This window comes from Pithys albifrons, chromosome 25 (assembly GCF_047495875.1).
Source record: "Pithys albifrons albifrons isolate INPA30051 chromosome 25, PitAlb_v1, whole genome shotgun sequence".
NCBI classification, from domain to species: domain Eukaryota; kingdom Metazoa; phylum Chordata; class Aves; order Passeriformes; family Thamnophilidae; genus Pithys; species Pithys albifrons.
This window is the reverse complement of record NC_092482.1, coordinates 5859042-5874955: the sequence shown is the minus strand read 5'-3', so window position 1 is coordinate 5874955 and position 15914 is coordinate 5859042. Positions and strand designations below refer to the sequence as shown.

The window sequence follows — 15914 nt, the reverse complement described above, 5'->3', positions numbered from 1 at the left end:
AAGGGCAGTTCCAAGAAGTGTGGAGCCAACCCTTCTGAGTTGCCATGTGTCCCAAGCTGGGGACACATGTGCAGGTTGGGAAAAGGAAAGGCTCACTGCCCAGGAGGGTGGAACAGCCCTGGGCCAGCACCCAGAGGAGTAGGGTCTGTCTGTCCTTGGAGATGTTCAGTCCTTGAGTGAGGAACAACCAACCCTCCTTCACTCAAGGCTGGAAGGGAAGCCCTGAGCACTGGCATCAGGTAGTTCTGCAGGGAGCAAGAGTCTGCGGAGACACAAGACTTCCTCCTGAGCTAAATCCTTCTCCAGTGCAGCAGCCAAACTCTGGTTCTTTCCCTGCTGAAGCCCCTGCACAGGTAACAAAGTGCTGATCAAAGCTCATGCAGCAGCTGAACCCTGCCCAGCACAGGGCTCTGCTGTGGCCACTGGCTGTCCCAGTTCCTGGGACAGTGGTAAAGAGGGGCTTGGAACACCAACCAGCCAAGACCCTGGTTTGCTCGGCCTCCTGGAGGGAGTGTCCAGTCTGTGCCACTCAGACAGGGAAGAGTGTGCCCTGGTTGACCAGGAATGGCCCCTCCAGGGGCCCTGTGACCAGAGTTCCAAGTTGTCCCCTGTGGAGACTGGGATGCCACACAGCAGCATTCCTGGGCCCTGGGAGATCAGCAAGGGGGTGACAGGGGTTGTCCTTTCACCAAGCCTGCCCCCTCCTGACACTGGCCAGTGACATGTTGTAGGGGTCCCTGGGCTCGGGGACTGTAGCAGCTGCTTCAGGGGCCCCTTGGGTCAGTTGTTCTGCCTGGAGATACAGAATCCTGGAACAGTTTGGGTTGGAAAGGCCCAAGGGTATCAAGTCCCAGCTTTGAAGCTCTGCCTGCCCCATGCCATCTTGGAGGGAGGTGTGGGGCTGATCCAGGCTGAATGTGACCTAAAAACCAGGCTGAGATGAACCTGCCCCCTTCCATCCCAGGCTGCTTCAGGCTTGGGGTCGTTAAAGCTCTGCCAGTGCTGATGGGAACAGGCTGAGCTGCAGAGCTCAGGAGGGAGAGGAGGGCTTGACCCCCTCCCTGCTCCCTGCCCTGTCCTGCCTTCTCTCACAACCCTACATGCTTCTGCCCCCCACATCTGCCCAAAAGTGAAAACCAGACCAGGACTGGCATCGAGGGTGTCCTGGTGGGCTCTGGGCATGGGCAGGAGGGGCCTCTGTCACCCTCATGCCACAACACTGCAGAAAACACCCCACAAGCATCCTGGCCAGACAAAGCCAGATGGGTCTGTCCATCCATGGATGGGTTTGGGCTGCAGAGCTGCCACTGGACACCCAAAGGTTTGTCACCGGCAAGTATGGGAGCCCTGGGGTGAGAAGGATGCAGGCACAGGGCAGCAGGTGCTTGGAAAAGAGGAGGGTCCATAGGGAGGGGTCACACACTGGCGTGGCTCTCTGGAGCCCTGTGGGCTTGGGGGCTGGCAGACCCTGGAGTCACTGTGGGAAGTGCTGGCAGGGGAGGGGGTGTGAGGATGCCCCTGGGCAATGCTCGAGCCCCCAGTGCTGACTGCACCTGGAGCAGGGCTGGAGTCAACCTGATCCCAGGGGCACAGGAGGGACTTGCTGCAGGCGTAACACAAAATGTGCCAAAAGGCTCTAGATGGGGGACGAGTTGTCCTGGAGGAGAGTGGGTGATGTGAAGCGGGGGTTCATGACCCTCAACTTGGTCTTTTGGGGGGGATCCAGGGACTTTCCTGGCCCTCTGGGCTGAGCTGGGGCCACTGCAGTGCCTGCATCCCCTGCTCTGGTGGCTTGGCCATGCCCTGTGTCCCTGGTCAGGCACGGGCAGGGACTGTCCAGCACGCTCCATGGGGAGCCACAGCATCCACCCAGGCGTGGCTCTGGGCACCCCTGGGAGGAAGAGCTGGGGTTATGGTCTCCAGGTCTCTGTCCTGTGACCAGCCCCGAGGGATGAGTCCCCCTGTGCTGGTTGGAGTCCCCACCACCTGGGGCTCAGAGCCACAGGACAGCCTCTCCTGGGGGTGCCTGGGGCTGTGCCACCTTCCCCCCATGGGATGTCACCCTCCACGGTGCTGCATCTCCCCTCCCCCAAGCTGCAATAAACAGGAGTTATTTGGGCTTGTCTGTCCAAAAATTGCACCATTATCCCCAGGGGAGAAATTCAGCCTTGCAGCATCCCCTGAAATCAGAGCAACCTGTGAGGGGTTCTTGTCCTGGGGCCTTCCTGAGGGTGAGGACACCACAGCACCCCTGAGTGCCATTGGCCCCTCACTGAGTCCAGAACTCCCCTCCTGGTTTGAGTACCAGCCCCTGAAACCCCCCTTGGCTCCATCCAGAGCTGGGCTCCCACAGCCAACACCTGCTCTGGACCAGGGACCTGACAGGGGCTCAACCCCAGCTGGGATTGGGTAGGGGGCTCTGATAATGGCCACGGGCCCTGGAACTGGTTGGGAGCCTGGAACCAGCTCCAGTCCTGTCTGGAGTGGCTCTGGGGACTCGGTCCCAGTGAGGGTGGCTCTGTACAGGCTGGGGGGTTCCAGTTCCAGCTGGGGACTGTGTGCTGGCTGGGGAGCCTGGGAGGGATGTGGAGGGGGTTGGTACAGGTGGAGAGGCTGGCACTGGTGTGTGGGTGGGGGGCAGTACTGCCCTGGGGGGGTGGGGGGGTAGGGAAGCAGTAATGCCTGGGAACAGTCTGCTTTTGGCCTGGGGGGTCCAGACCTCGGGGGGTCCAGTCCTGGTTCCCCTGTACTGTCTGGGATGGGGGAGGACACTGATACGGTCGGGGGGTCTGGCACTGGCTGGCCCACTCGAATTCCGGCCAGGGTGGGGGGTACCCAGTGCTGGCCGGGGGGTCTGGTACCAGCCGGGGGGAGTGATGCTGTCCCGGGGGGTGATGCCGGCCGGGGCTCCGGTACCATATGGGGGGGTGATGCCGGTCGGGGCTCCGGTGCTGCAGTGCCGCGGGTGCCAGCGGCGCTGCGGCAGCCGGGGCGGGGAAGGGGGGAAGGGGCCGGTACCGGGGGCGGCGGGGCCGGGCGGGGCGGGGCGGGCCCGGGGCGGCGCTGCCGGTGCCGCTGCCGGCTCTGCCGGTGCCGGTGCCGGTCCGGTCCGGCGGGCCCGGGGCCGCGGGCGGGCGGGGCGGGGGCGGCGCTGCCGGCCCGGCCCGGGGCGGGGGGGCCGGACGGGACGGTGACGGTCCCCGGCGCGGCGGGCCCGGCGCGGCCGCTTGTGGAGCATGAGGGAGCCATGAGCCCGCTGCGGGGCTGGCTGCTGGCCGCGCTGCTCTCGCTCGCCCCGCGGGCAGGTAGGTCCGGACCCGCACCCGCACCCGCGCTCGCATCGCCCCCGGAACCGGCCCCGCATCGCCCCGCTCCGCTCCCGGCCCCGCCGCCGCCGCCGCCGCTGCGGCTTTTTCGCTGCATCGACACATTTTTCCGCAGCGCCGCCCCGCAGAGCCCCGGGAGGGGCCGGGCCCGCGACCCCCCCCGCACCGGCACTGGCCCCGCACCTGCCCCCAGTCCCGGCTCCCCACCTGCCCCTGGCCCCGCACCTGCCCCCAGTCCCGGCCCCGCACCTGCCCCCAGTCCTGGCCCCGCACCTGCCCGCAGTCCCGGCCCCACACCTGCCCCTGGCCCCGCACCTGCCCCCCAGTGCTGCACCTGCCCCCAGTCCCGGCCCCGCTCCTGCCCCCCAGCCCCGCGATTCCCCCCGGCGCCGCACCTGCTCCATCCCCGCGCCCCCCACATTTCTGTCCTCTCAGCGGCCCCCCATGTCCCCTCTCCGGAGGTGGCCCCATAGCTGCCCCTCATGTCCCCTCCATGATGTGTCCCCATCTCTGCTCCTCCGTCCCCTGAGTGTCCCCAAAGATGTCCTCATAGCAGCTCTCCATGTCCCTTTGCGATATGTCCCTATAGCGATCCCCCCCACCCCGTGTCCCCTCCAAAGATGTCCCTGCACCAGTCCTGCTGTCCCCTCCGTGTCCCCTCTGGGGGGGTGTCCCCCTACCAGTCTTCCATCTCCCACTGTGTGGTGTCCCCTTCCCTGCCCTCATTGTCCCCTGGGTGTCTCCTCCCAGATGTGTCCCCATTCCGATCCCCCATTTTCCCTGGATGTTCCCTCCAGGATATGCTGACCCCTCCTCCAGCCTTTCCTCCAGGTGTGATGGCATTTCTGAGTCCTCCCTGTCCCCTGGTTGTCCCCTCTGGGATCCATCATTTTATCAGCCCCCCGTGTCTTCCGGTTGTCCCCTCCAGGATCTGCCACTGCATCTGAGGCCCCCTGAGCTTCCCCCGCCCCGAGATGTGTTCCCATACTGGTCCCCCCCAACCCCTGGGCACCCCCCAGCCCGTGCTCCCTGGGTGTCCCCTCCTGGACACACCAGCGCCCCCGATGTCTCCCAGCTGTCCACCCACCCTCCACATTCCCCGGGGATCCCATCCAGGACACGGGTGTCCCCTTCGGGATGCAGTGCCACACTTGGGCCATCCCCTGAGCGTGTGCCCCAACTCCATCTCTCTGTGTTTCATCCCGTCCTTCCCCTTCCCGTCCTCATCCCCCTGTGTCCCCATCCCCCCATGTCCCTGTCCCTCCTTGTACCCATCCCCCTGTGTCCCCAGCCCTACTTGTCCCCACCCCACTTCATCCCCAGCCCCCCCACGTCCCCACCCTGTGTGTCCCAGCCCCGCCAGGGTCACCGCCCGCCGTCCCTTGTCCCGCAGGTCCCGCCGCGCAGGCCGGGCCGGTGCCGCGGAGGCTCCCGCGGGCCGGATGGCAGGACGGGCGGGTGGTCTCCCAGATCACCCACCCCAGCAGGCTGGTGGGGCAGAGCTCGGGAGGAGGAGAAGTTGCGAAGCATCAGCTGGACACCAGGGTGCGGAATGAGCCTGGAGGAAGAGGAGGAGGAAGAGGAGGAGGAGGACCCGTGAGTAAACCACAGCCCTCGAGCCGCTCCCTGTCCGGGGTCCCTGGTGGGTGGCAGGTCCCCAGGCAGCCACCGGCGCTGGCCCAGCTGTCCCCCAGCACATGTGTGGGCACCGGCATTCCAAACTGGAGCCCGCGTCCCTCCAGGGACCATTCCACTGCCATCCACTTCAGAGGAACACTGAATTGTGCCTCGAAATCCCATTAAGTCGGGTACTGGCAGCGCCCGGGCGTTGGGAGAGGTGGAACGGGAACGGGCAGGTGGCGGGCAGGGCTCCCATGGGATAACGAACGAGTTCGCGGCTCCGGTGGGGATGGATCAGGGATCCTGGCCGTGAGGGGGCAGCCCCCCCTGTCCCATCCAGTGCTGCTCCCCATGCCCCCCCCGCCCCCAGCTGGTTCTCCCAGCGTTTCAGGGAGCGCCACATCGGGCACAGGGGGTTGGGGCTCTGGCAGCCGCCCAGGCCGGCGCCCATCGATCCCCGCCCGCGCCGGATAACGGGGACTGATGAGCTGCACTCGCCGCAAAGGTGGTTTACACCCGGCGTCGAGTGAAACCGCCGGACGCCGGGAAGCGCCGGCAGCGCCGCGCTGGCGAAGCTCCAGGGCGGTGTTAAACCAGAGAGTCACGCGGGGATGGAGCGCCGGGATCCGGGGAGCTCGGGCCGGGTCCCGGCGGCAGAGCCCTGCTGACCCTCTTCGGCCGCGCTGCCTGACCCGGGGGATGCGCTCCCGGGCCGGGACATCCCCCCGTGGCGACAAACGGGTCCTCCTCCCTGTGTCCCCATCCCGAGCTGTGCGGGGTTCCCAGGGAAGGGACAGGACATCCTAGGGCGAGTTTGGCTTTTCCCTGTGTGGAGCGCCGGAGATCGGCAGGGACCCGCTGCTGGGGATGGGTCCCGCCCGGTGCTTCTGGGGGGTCTCAGGCCGCGCCGCAGCGCTCGGTTCCCGCTGCCGCTCCCGCTCCATCGCCCGCTGCCGGCGGCTGGAATTAGGTCAGGAGTGCCGGGCGCCGCAGGGTGGGGGAAGCGCCGGCTCGGCTGCCGCGGCCGGGCCGAGCCCAGCGCCGAGGGCACCCTCCAGCACCCCCACCCCACCGGGACACCTGGGGAGGGAACGATGGAGCCCGGGTGCCCAGCCGGTACCACAGGGAGGGTGATGGGTTTGAGGAAAAATCCCAGTGATTTCCTTTATGCTGAATTTTTGAGGCTTAAAAGTGCAGCTTTACAGTCTGCGTATTTGGGTTGGGGGTCTAATTGCTATTTTAGTCATTAGTTGGGGGTGCTGACGGCCCTGGCTCTCCCGCAGGGGCTGCACCTGGCGCAGGTGAGCTTCGTGGTGCACGCCTTCGGCTCCGCCTTCACCCTCGACCTCCGGCTGAACCAGTGAGTGACCCGGGAGGTCCCGATGGGCGGGGGGCACCCGCCGTGGGGCTGCTGCTGCCCCCCAGCAGGAGGGAGGGAGTGGAGGAGCTGCGGGTGCTCAGAGATGGGGGGTTTGCAAAGCTGTCCCAGCTTCAGTGCTGGGGGCTGAGCCCAGGGGAGAGGGGTCCATGGGGTGGGGGCACCCTCCCAAACCGGGGGGTCCCACGCTGGGGTGAGTCCATGTATATGTGTGGTTATGGTGGTCTCCCATACTGAGTGGGTGGTCTCCCACACTGAGGTGATGTTGTGTGCATGGATGGCTGCTGTGGTCTCCTTCTTCCTCCTCCTCTTCCTCCCCACCCCATGGCCTCTCACCCCCCACCTACTCCCGGCAGCCACCTCCTCGCCTCCCACTACGTGGAGCGACACGTCGGCGCGGGCAGCAACGGCAGCCACAGCACGGTAAGCTGCGTGCCACACCGTGCCGTGCCGTGCCATGCTGTGCTACACCATGCCATGCCGTGCCAGACCATGCCATGCTGTGCCGTGCCAGCGCTGGGGTCGCGGTGGCACGTTTGTAAAGAAGCAACCCAGGAGTGGCCCCCCACAGCTCAGCTTCCCCCCTGCCCCGGGTGCTCCTGGGGTGCCCAGCCTGTGCATGGGATATTGCCATGGTGACAGAGGATGCTCCTCACACAGGGGTGGTGATGGGGATGCCACGGTGCCGTGGGAGTGAGCCCAGGGTGCCAGGCACTGAGCCCCAGAGCCCCCAGCCCGGGGTGCAGCCCCTGGGGGTGCGAGCAGGATGGGACCCCGGTGCTCAGCACTGTCCCCGCTCCGCAGGGCGCGGGGGAGCACTGCTACTACCAGGGCCGGATCCGGGGGCAGCCCCACTCCTTCGCTGCCCTCTCCAGCTGCCAGGGCCTGCGGTGAGTACCCCCCCGTGCCAAAAGGGGGGCTGGGGGGGGCTGCACCCTCTGCACCCCGACACCCCCATCTCTGCTTCCAGTGGGGTCTTCTCGGACGGCCGAGCCACCTACCTGATCGAGCCCCGGGTGGGCACCGAGCACGGGCAGGTGAGTGGTGGCACTGGGACCAGCTATGTGGCTGCCTGTCTCCCCACGGCAGCATTACAGGCTTGGGGGCAGCCTTGGGGACAGAGAGACGGGGCAGTCCCCCCTCCACACACGGCCATGACACTCATTTCCCTTCAGGGCCTTCGACCGCACGTCGTCCAGCGTGTCCCCAGCTGTCCCCAACTGGGTGAGCCTTCGTGCAGAGACAGCACTTGTCCCCAGGGACTGGTGGCAGTGGCCTTGGTGGCCGCGTGTCCTGGTGTCCCACCAGGTCTGTCCCTTCCCTCCAGGCTGCCTCTTCCCTTCGCTGAGCCAGCGTGTGACGGGTGGGATACCAAAGCTGCGGCGGCGGCGGCAGGTTAGTGGGGACAGCAGGGGACACAGGGCAGGGCACAGAGGCCAGGGGACAGGGGACAAGGGTGCTTGACCTCAGCTGGTCTCTGCCTGCTGGTCGCTGATACAGCCTGGCTGGTCTGTGGGTGCTGGAATCATGTTTGTGGGGTGCTGGTTCTATCTGGGCTTGGGATGCCCAGAGGACCCACTGGAATGCTGGAGGGGCCACATCCCAAGCCCGCCCAGTGACTTTCTCCACTCCCTGCATCCCAAACATCCTTGGCGGGGTCAGGGGCCCCGTTTGGGGGTCAGGAGCCCCGTTTGGGGGTCAGGGGCCCCGTCTGGGGGGCAGGAGCCCCGTTTGGGTGGCAGACCCCGCCGAGCCGGCTCAGCTGCGGGTCCCTCGGCAGGTCCGCCGAGCCCAGCACACGGTGCACAGTGAGACCAAGTACATCGAGCTGGCCGTGGTGAACGACCACCAGCTGGTGAGCGTGGGGGTTCCTGGGCCTGGTGGGAAGTGTGGGGGGTCGGGGTGCCCCCCCCAACCCAACCTGACCCCTGGTGTCCCCCCAGTTCCTGCAGCTCCGCAAGTCCGTGGTTCTCACCAGCAACTATGCCAAGTCCGTGGTCAACCTGGCTGACATGGTGAGGGGGATGCCCTGGGGGTGCTTCTCGGGGGGGTTGTCTCTTAGGGGGGTTTGTCACTAGGGGGTTGTCCCTGGGTGGGCTTATCCCTGGCACCTGGTGGGTTTGTCCCTGGGGAGGTTCATTCCCAGGGAATTTGTCCCCTGTGGGTTTATCCCTGGAGAGGGGGCTTATCCCCGGTCCCTGGTGGGTTTGTCCCTGGGGGTTTGTCCTTGAGGGGGACTGTCCCCAGCAGCTGATGGGTTTGTCCCTCATTCCCGGTGGGTTTATCCCAGAGGGTTGGTCCTCAGCACCTGCTGAGTTGGTCCCTTGCGAGTTTATCCCCAGGGTGTTTTTCCTACGATTTTTTTCCTCTGGCACCTGGTAGGTTTGTCCCACTGGTGGTTTGTCCCTGGGGAATTGTCCCTGGACGGGTGTGTGCCCAGCTCCTGGGGGATTTGTCCCCAGGGGTTTGTCCCCGGTAACTGGCACTGTCCCCTCGTCCCTGTAGATCTACAAGGAGCAGCTCAACACCCGCATCGTGCTGGTGGCCATGGAGACGTGGGCGGCCGAGGACCGGATCCGGATGGGCCCCGACTCCCTGGAGACCCTGAACGAGTTCGTGAAGTACCGGCGCGAGGGGCTGGCGGAGCACAGCGACACCGTCCACCTCTTCTCGTGAGCACCACGGCCACGTGTCATCCCCCGGCACAGAGGGCCGCGTCCCCCCCTCCCCACCATCCTCTTCCTCGCAGGGGTCGGACGTTCCAGAGCAGCCGCAGCGGCACCGCCTTCGTGGGCGGCATCTGCTCCCCTGCCCGCGCCGGGGGCGTCAACGAGGTGGGTGCGGAGAGACCCCCGCGGGGGCGGGCTGGGGACGGGGACGGGACGGGGGTCCCTGCGGTGACACCCCGTCGGTCCCGCAGTACGGCAACGTGGCTGCCATGGCGGTGACGCTGGCACAGACCCTGGGGCAGAACGTGGGCATGATGTGGAACAAACACCGCACGGCCGCAGGTACCCACCGCCCCAGGGGAGTGGGGACAGTGGGGACACACCGCGGTGCCACCGGGCTGGCACAGGACAGCCAGCACCCCCAGCCCCTCTCCTCTCCTCCCAGGGGACTGCAGGTGTCCGGACTCGTGGCTGGGCTGTATCATGGAGGACACAGGGTGGGTGCCCGCTCGGGATGGCACTGCCACGTCCCCTGCACCCCCTGTGTCACCGGTGAGGGCAGTGCCGAAGGTTCCGCCCTGGTCTGGGTGCCCGGCCGTGCCCCCAGGCAGGGCAGGGGGTGGCAGTGACCCCAACCCACAGGTATTACCTCCCGCGGAAGTTCTCCCGCTGCAGCATCGACGAGTACAACCAGTTTCTGCAGGACGGCGGCGGCAGCTGCCTCTTCAACAAACCCCTGAAGGTAACAGGCCCCCCGGCCCTGGGGGTGGCTCCCGGGGCCCCCTGGCACCTGTGGGGTCCCCAACCCCTGCCACAGCCGAGGTAACGGTGCTGATGTTGGGCGCGGGGTCGCCAGCGGGGCAAAGAGCTGGACTCTCGCGCTTGTCAGTGGTTTGGGGGTGCCGCCGTTCCCCGGGGATGTGATGCCCTTTTTGGGGGGCTCATGGCAGCACCTGGCTCGAGGTGCCCAAAATAGCTGTCATGTGTGTGTGATGTCCCTTCCGCGGTCCCGGCAGCTCCTGGACCCTCCGGAGTGCGGGAACGGCTTCGTGGAGGCGGGCGAGGAGTGCGACTGCGGCTCTCTGGCGGTGAGCGGGGCCGGGGGGCTGCTCCCAGCGCTGGGGACGCTGCCGGGGCTGCCAGGGGGCTGATGGCACTGCCTCCCGCTGCTGTCCCCACAGGAGTGCGCCAGGAGCGGGGGAAACTGCTGCAAGAAGTGCACGCTGACCCACGACGCCATGTGCAGCGACGGGCTCTGCTGCAAGGGCTGCAAGGTGCGAGTTGGGGGCAGTCGGGGCGCCCCGGGGGGGCCGCATCTGGGGATGCGTCCCACTCCTGATGTGTTGGTTTCATCCCCCCTGCAGTATGAGCCACGGGGTGTGTCCTGCCGGGAGGCTGTGAATGAGTGTGACATCCCTGAGAGCTGCACCGGGGACTCCAGCCAGGTAAGGGGGGGCTGAGGGACACTGGAGGACACACTGTCAGGCCATGTGGCATCACTGTCCTCTTCTCTGTGTCCCCACAGTGTCCCCCCAACCTCCACAAGCTGGATGGATACTTCTGTGAGAACGAGCAGGTGAGTGCAGTCCTGTGTGGCCAGACAGGGCCATGGAACTGGGCATGTCCTGTGGGCTCCACCATCTGGGCTTGGGCGTGTTGGAAGCGCTTTGGGAGTGTCCAAGGCCAGGCTGGACAGGGTTTGGAGCAACCTGGTCTAGTGGAAAGTGTTCCTGCCCATGGCAGGGAGGTGGAATGGATGGTCTTTAAGGTCCCTTTCATCACAAACCAGTCTGTGTGGGGTTTGGTGTGAGCAGGGGTCCCCGTGACCCCACTGCTGTCCCGTGGCTGTGCCCACGTGTGGCTCCCACTTTCTGCCCTACGAGAGCTGGGTGGTGGCCCTGGGGCCAGCCTCGTGTGTGAGGGGCTTGGTGTCCCTGCACCATCTCCACAGCCATGCACACCTGCAAACCCCTCCCCAGCCCCTGACCCCCCTCCAGCCCCTGACCCCCCTCCAGCCTCTGACTCCCCTCCAGCCCCTGACTCCCCTCCAGCCCCTGACCCCTCCCCAGCCCCTGACCCCCCTCCAGCCCCTGATCCCACTCCAGCCCCTGACCCCCCTCCAGCCCCTGACCCCCCTCCCCTCTCACAGGGACGGTGCTACGGTGGGCGCTGCAAAACCCGAGACCGTCAGTGCAACGCGCTGTGGGGCCGCGGTGAGTGTCGACCTGGGCTGAGGGGCACGGGGGGTGACAGGCGGGTGACAGGCAGGTGACACTCTCTCCCAGGCTCAGCCGAGCGCTTCTGCTACGAGAAGCTGAACGTGGAGGGGACGGAGCGGGGGAACTGCGGGCGCGAGGGCCCGGGCTGGCTGCAGTGCAACAAGCAGTGAGTGCCCCCCGTCCCCGCCTGCCCGCGCCGCTCCTGGTGTCACCTGCCACCGCGGCGACCCCACCGCTGCCTTGCAGGGACGTCCTCTGCGGCTTCCTCCTCTGCGCCAACATCTCGGGGTCGCCGCGGCTGGGGGAGCTGAGCGGGGAGATCGCAACCACCACCTTCTTCCACCAGAACCGCTACGTGGACTGCAGGTGGGTGTCACCGCAGGGACAGGGGTGGCCCCAGGGCAGGGCGGTCCCGGTGTCACCACCCTGGCTGTGCCGCTGTCACCGCCCTAGCTGCCCGTGTCACCGCCCTGGCTGTCCCGGTGTCACCACTCCGGCTGTGCCAGTGTCACCACTCCGGCTGTGCCAGTGTCACCGCTCTCTCTGTCCCAGTGTCACCGCCCTGGCTGTGCCAGTGTCACCGCTCTATCTGTGCCGGTGTCACCACTCCGGCTGTCCCAGTGTCACCGCTCTGGCTGTCCTGGTGTCACCGCTCTCTCTGTCCCAGTGTCACCACTCCAGCTGTCCCGGTGTCACCACTCTGGCTGTGCCGGTGTCACCGCTCTATCTGTGCCGATGTCACCACCCTGGCTGTGCCGGTGTCACCACTCTGGCTGTGCCGGTGTCACCACTCCGGCTGTGCCAGTGTCACCACTCTATCTGTCCCGGTGTCACCGCTCCAGCTGTCCCGGTGTCACCACTCCAGCTGTCCTGGTGTCACCACTCTGGCTGTCCTGGTGTCACCGCTCTCTCTGTCCCAGTGTCACTGTTCTCTCTGTCCCGGTGTCACCGCTCTGGCTGTCCCAGTGTCACCGCTCTGGCTGTGCCAGTGTCACCACTCCGGCTGTCCCGGTGTCACCACTCTGGCTGTGCCGGTGTCACTGCTCTGGCTGTCCCGGCGCAGGGGGGGCCACGTGCAGCTGGTGGACGGCTCAGACCTGAGCTACGTGGAGGACGGGACGCCCTGCGGGCCCGGAATGCTCTGTCTCGACCGCAAATGCCTTCCATCCACCGCCTTTAACTTCAGCTCCTGCCCCGGCAGCTGGGACGGGAAGATCTGCTTCGACCACGGGGTGAGGGGCACGGCGGGGGTGAAGGGGGCTGGGAGTGTCACGGGCTGGGGGCACGGCGGGTGACACCGTCCCTTGGCAGGTCTGCAGCAACGAGGGCAAGTGCATCTGCCGGGCGGAGTGGACAGGGAAAGACTGCAGCGTCTACGACCCCATCCCGGAACCGAAGCCGACGGGAGAGATGGAGCGATACAAGGGTCCGTGTGCCTGCGAGGGGGAACGGGCTCCCTGTGACCCTGCTGTCCCCATGGCACACAGCCTGGCGGTCCCACTCTGCCCCCAGCTACACTAGGGGTCCAGAGTGTCCTCCTACCCAGATGCTGCAGCTGGGCTGGGTTTGCCCCCCCCTCCCAGGTCCCCACAGCACTGGGGTGTCCCTGGGGCTGTGTCCCTGTGTCCCTGCATCCCCTTCCCACTGAGGTGTCTCCCTATGGCTGGGTTTGTCCCCCTCCCAGGTCCCCTCGGAACTGGGACTGCCCTGGGGCTGTGTCCTGGTGTCCTCCCTACTGACATGTTCCCTATGGCGGGGTTTGTCCCCTTCTCAAGTCCCCATGGCACTGGGGCATCCCAGGGGCTGTGTCCCCATGTTCCCGTGTCCCTTTCCCACTGATGTGTGACCCTGTCCCCTCCTTCCTGTCCCCTCTGTCACAGGTCCCAGTGGCACCAATATCATTATCGGCTCCATCGCGGGGGCCGTGCTGGTGGCTGCCATCGTCCTTGGGGGGACAGGCTGGGGATTTAAGTAAGCAGCCACCGCATGGCTCGTCCCCTCTGCTGCTGTCACTGTGCCAGGGCCAGGCCTGTGCCCTCCTGGGGCAATGCCAGTTCCCCCAGCTGGGCATCCCCTGCAGTGTGGCCTCTGGTCCTCTTGTCCCTGCCTGGTCCCCTGGCCCTGCCTGGTCCCTTGTCCCAGCCCCTGCCTGCCCCCTGGCCCTGCCTGTCCTCCCTGCATGTGCCATTCGGGTGTCACTGTCACCCTGGCCCCGTGGCCGTGTCTGTCCTCCAGCATGGAGTGCCGGGGTGGGGGCTGTGTTGTGCCCCCTGTGTGTGCTCCTGCCTGGCACTGGGACACTGCTGCTGCCTGTGGGACCAGGGACACCGGGGCGGGGGGACACGCCGTGGGGGACAATGGCGACACGGGGGTGGCACTAATGCTACTCTCCTCTCCCCCTGCCACCCCCAAGGAACATCCGCCGAGGAAGGTACGACCCGGCGCAGCAGGGAGTGTAACCGTGTCCCCCCCATCGTCCCGTCACCGTCCCTGTCACCGTCACCGTCACCGTCGCCGTTCCGCAGCCTGACGGCGTGGGAGCCCCCGGGCCCGTCTGTCCGTGTCACTGTGTGTCCGGCCGTGCTGTCTCCATCTCTGTCCCCCACGGCTGAACAGGGACAGCGGCTGGGGGGGCCTGGCAGCAGCCCCCTCCCCGGTGCTGGCTCATTTCAGCTCAGTGTCCCCCCATGTGTCACCCCTCTGTCACAGCCCCCCACTAAACACACCCCACTTCTGTGTTGCAGGTCCGGGGGGGCCTGAGCGGGGCCGCTCTGCCCCACCCCCCAGCGCCTCATTAACAGCAATTAAATGAGGCGGTGCTGCCGAGGGTCCGGCCGAGGAGGAGAGCGGTGGGGGGCACCCGGGACCACCCGCAGCCCCCACGGCACCGCTGCGAATGTCCGGGCCCCCCGGGCCGGCGGCACCGGCATGAATGTACCGCGGGGCGAGCGGGGAGCCCCCGCCCCACAGCCCCCTCTGCCCCCCAGCAGCATCTTCCAGCCTGGGGCCCAGGGCCTCCAAAAGGCAGCCCCGTGGACCCCAGGATGAGGCCAGTACAGCCCAGTACCAGGCCAGCAGCACCCCAGTACCCCAGCACCCCTCTCCCAGTGCAGGGCCTGGGAGTTGTGTCCTCCCCCGCCAGATGCCTGGGCTGGGGCCCTTGGGTGCCAATGACTGCACCCTCAGATGTGCCTCCTCCGTCCCCCAGAGTGGCTCAGCAGCCCCCATGTGGGATATATCCCCCAAAACTCCCCCCTAACCCCCCATGTCATGACTAATCTGCCCCCCAAGCCGTGGGACCTCAAGGTCACCCATGGGTGACAGCTCTTCCCCTAGCATGGGAGCTGTCCCCGTGCCACTTCCCCAGCTCAAGCAGATGAACCCCAGACTGGTGGCACTGGGGCTGGGGGGCTGGGCAATTGACAGCAGTCCCCCCCACCCCTCCAGGGGCTGGGGTGCAGGGTGAGCCCTGGGCTGGTGGCACATGGGGCTGTTCTGTAGGTGACATGTGTCACCCCAGCCCCAGGGCAGGCTTGTGGCACCCGCCCCCCCACCCCGGCTGGTTGTTCCCCCTCCCCACGGCACGTGGCACATGTCACCCTGCATGGGGTGGCTCTGTAGGGCCACCCAACCCACAGCACCACAGAGCACCAGGGGCCACACTGGTCCCTTCAACCACAGGTGACACTCAGCATGGTGGGGGGAATACCCCTGATGACACTCGGTGTGTGTGTCTGTACGTGTGGCGACACTCCTGGGGACACTCAGCAGAGGGACAGCCAGAGATGACACCTCATGCCCATGGCAGTGAGGGGGTGTCCTCTCTGTGTGTCCTTGCCTGGTGTCCCTGCCCACCACTGGGCCCCTTTGCCATGGAGGCAGAGGGTGACTGAGGATGTCTGTCCCCAAGCCAAGGCATGCAGTGACCCCCAGCCTGGTGTGACAGCCCCGCTGGGCACCCACAGCACACACGGGTGGCACCACAGGGGACAGGGTGGGAGGTGACAGCGGAATGGGGGCAGCTGGACATCCCCAGGCTGGGCTTCTGTGGTGGCTTCTTGTGTGACATATGAGTGATGAGCTGGGGGACCTCGGGACGTGGGGCCACCGTGGGCACGGGAGGGGTCTGGATCAACCCCCACCTCTACCACTGTCACCGCAGTGTCCCCACAGCTGTCACAGCCACAGGGCCGGGGCTGCTCCCCGCGGTGAGGGGACGCCCCTGGCTCGGAGCAAGAGGCCACCATTGTCACTGAGTTTGGGGCAATCAATATATATATATAAATATCGGGATTTTTCTTAATGATTTTAACGCTGTAAGGGCGGGCGGGCGGGCGGGCCCGTGATGAGGGTGGCGTGGGGGGAACACCCGGTGCTTCCAGAGCCAAGAGAGCAGAACCCTCCCAGCCCCCGCAGGCTGAGCCCACGGGCCCCGTCCCGTCTCGCGGCCGGGGACAAGCACAGCGGGGCGGGGACCCCCCGTGTGCCCCCCGCCCGCACCGCCGCCATCCCGCACCGCCTCGCTCCGCTCCGCCCGCAGCCGGGCCAGGCTGGGCCGGGGGCTCCGCCGCCCCCGCCGCCCGTGCCGCGCCCCCGCCCCCGCTTTGCACGTGCTGGAGCCACCGGAGCTGCCCCGGCCCCGGCCCCGGCCGCCTCCTGCAATGTCGCAGAAATTTATTTACAATAAAGATTTGGAAAACGA

General features: G+C 66.7%; 1 protein-coding gene across 5 annotated transcripts; it reads left to right on the top strand.

Annotated features, from left to right (window-relative positions):
* Positions 1 to 3051: 3051 nt before the first annotated feature.
* Positions 3052 to 15914, top strand: ADAM11 (ADAM metallopeptidase domain 11). Of its 5 annotated transcripts, XM_071577270.1 has the most exons (27): positions 3054 to 3305; positions 4720 to 4922; positions 6230 to 6306; positions 6681 to 6747; positions 7129 to 7214; positions 7295 to 7361; positions 7500 to 7548; positions 7652 to 7719; positions 8105 to 8179; positions 8268 to 8339; positions 8830 to 8996; positions 9074 to 9158; positions 9245 to 9335; positions 9439 to 9490; positions 9636 to 9735; positions 10010 to 10081; positions 10175 to 10267; positions 10358 to 10438; positions 10519 to 10569; positions 11143 to 11206; positions 11279 to 11378; positions 11459 to 11578; positions 12276 to 12444; positions 12524 to 12638; positions 13093 to 13183; positions 13626 to 13643; positions 13957 to 15914. In XM_071577270.1, the coding sequence occupies exons 1-27, from the start codon at positions 3248 to 3250 to the stop codon at positions 13970 to 13972; spliced, it is 2307 nt and encodes a 768-aa protein (XP_071433371.1). In that variant the 5' UTR covers positions 3054 to 3247; the 3' UTR covers positions 13973 to 15914. The 5 variants fall into 5 exon arrangements, with proteins under 5 accessions (XP_071433369.1, XP_071433373.1, XP_071433371.1 ...); XM_071577268.1 differs by lacking the exon at positions 13093 to 13183 and having other exon boundaries at positions 3052 to 3305; positions 13626 to 13868; XM_071577272.1 differs by lacking the exon at positions 13093 to 13183 and having other exon boundaries at positions 3053 to 3305.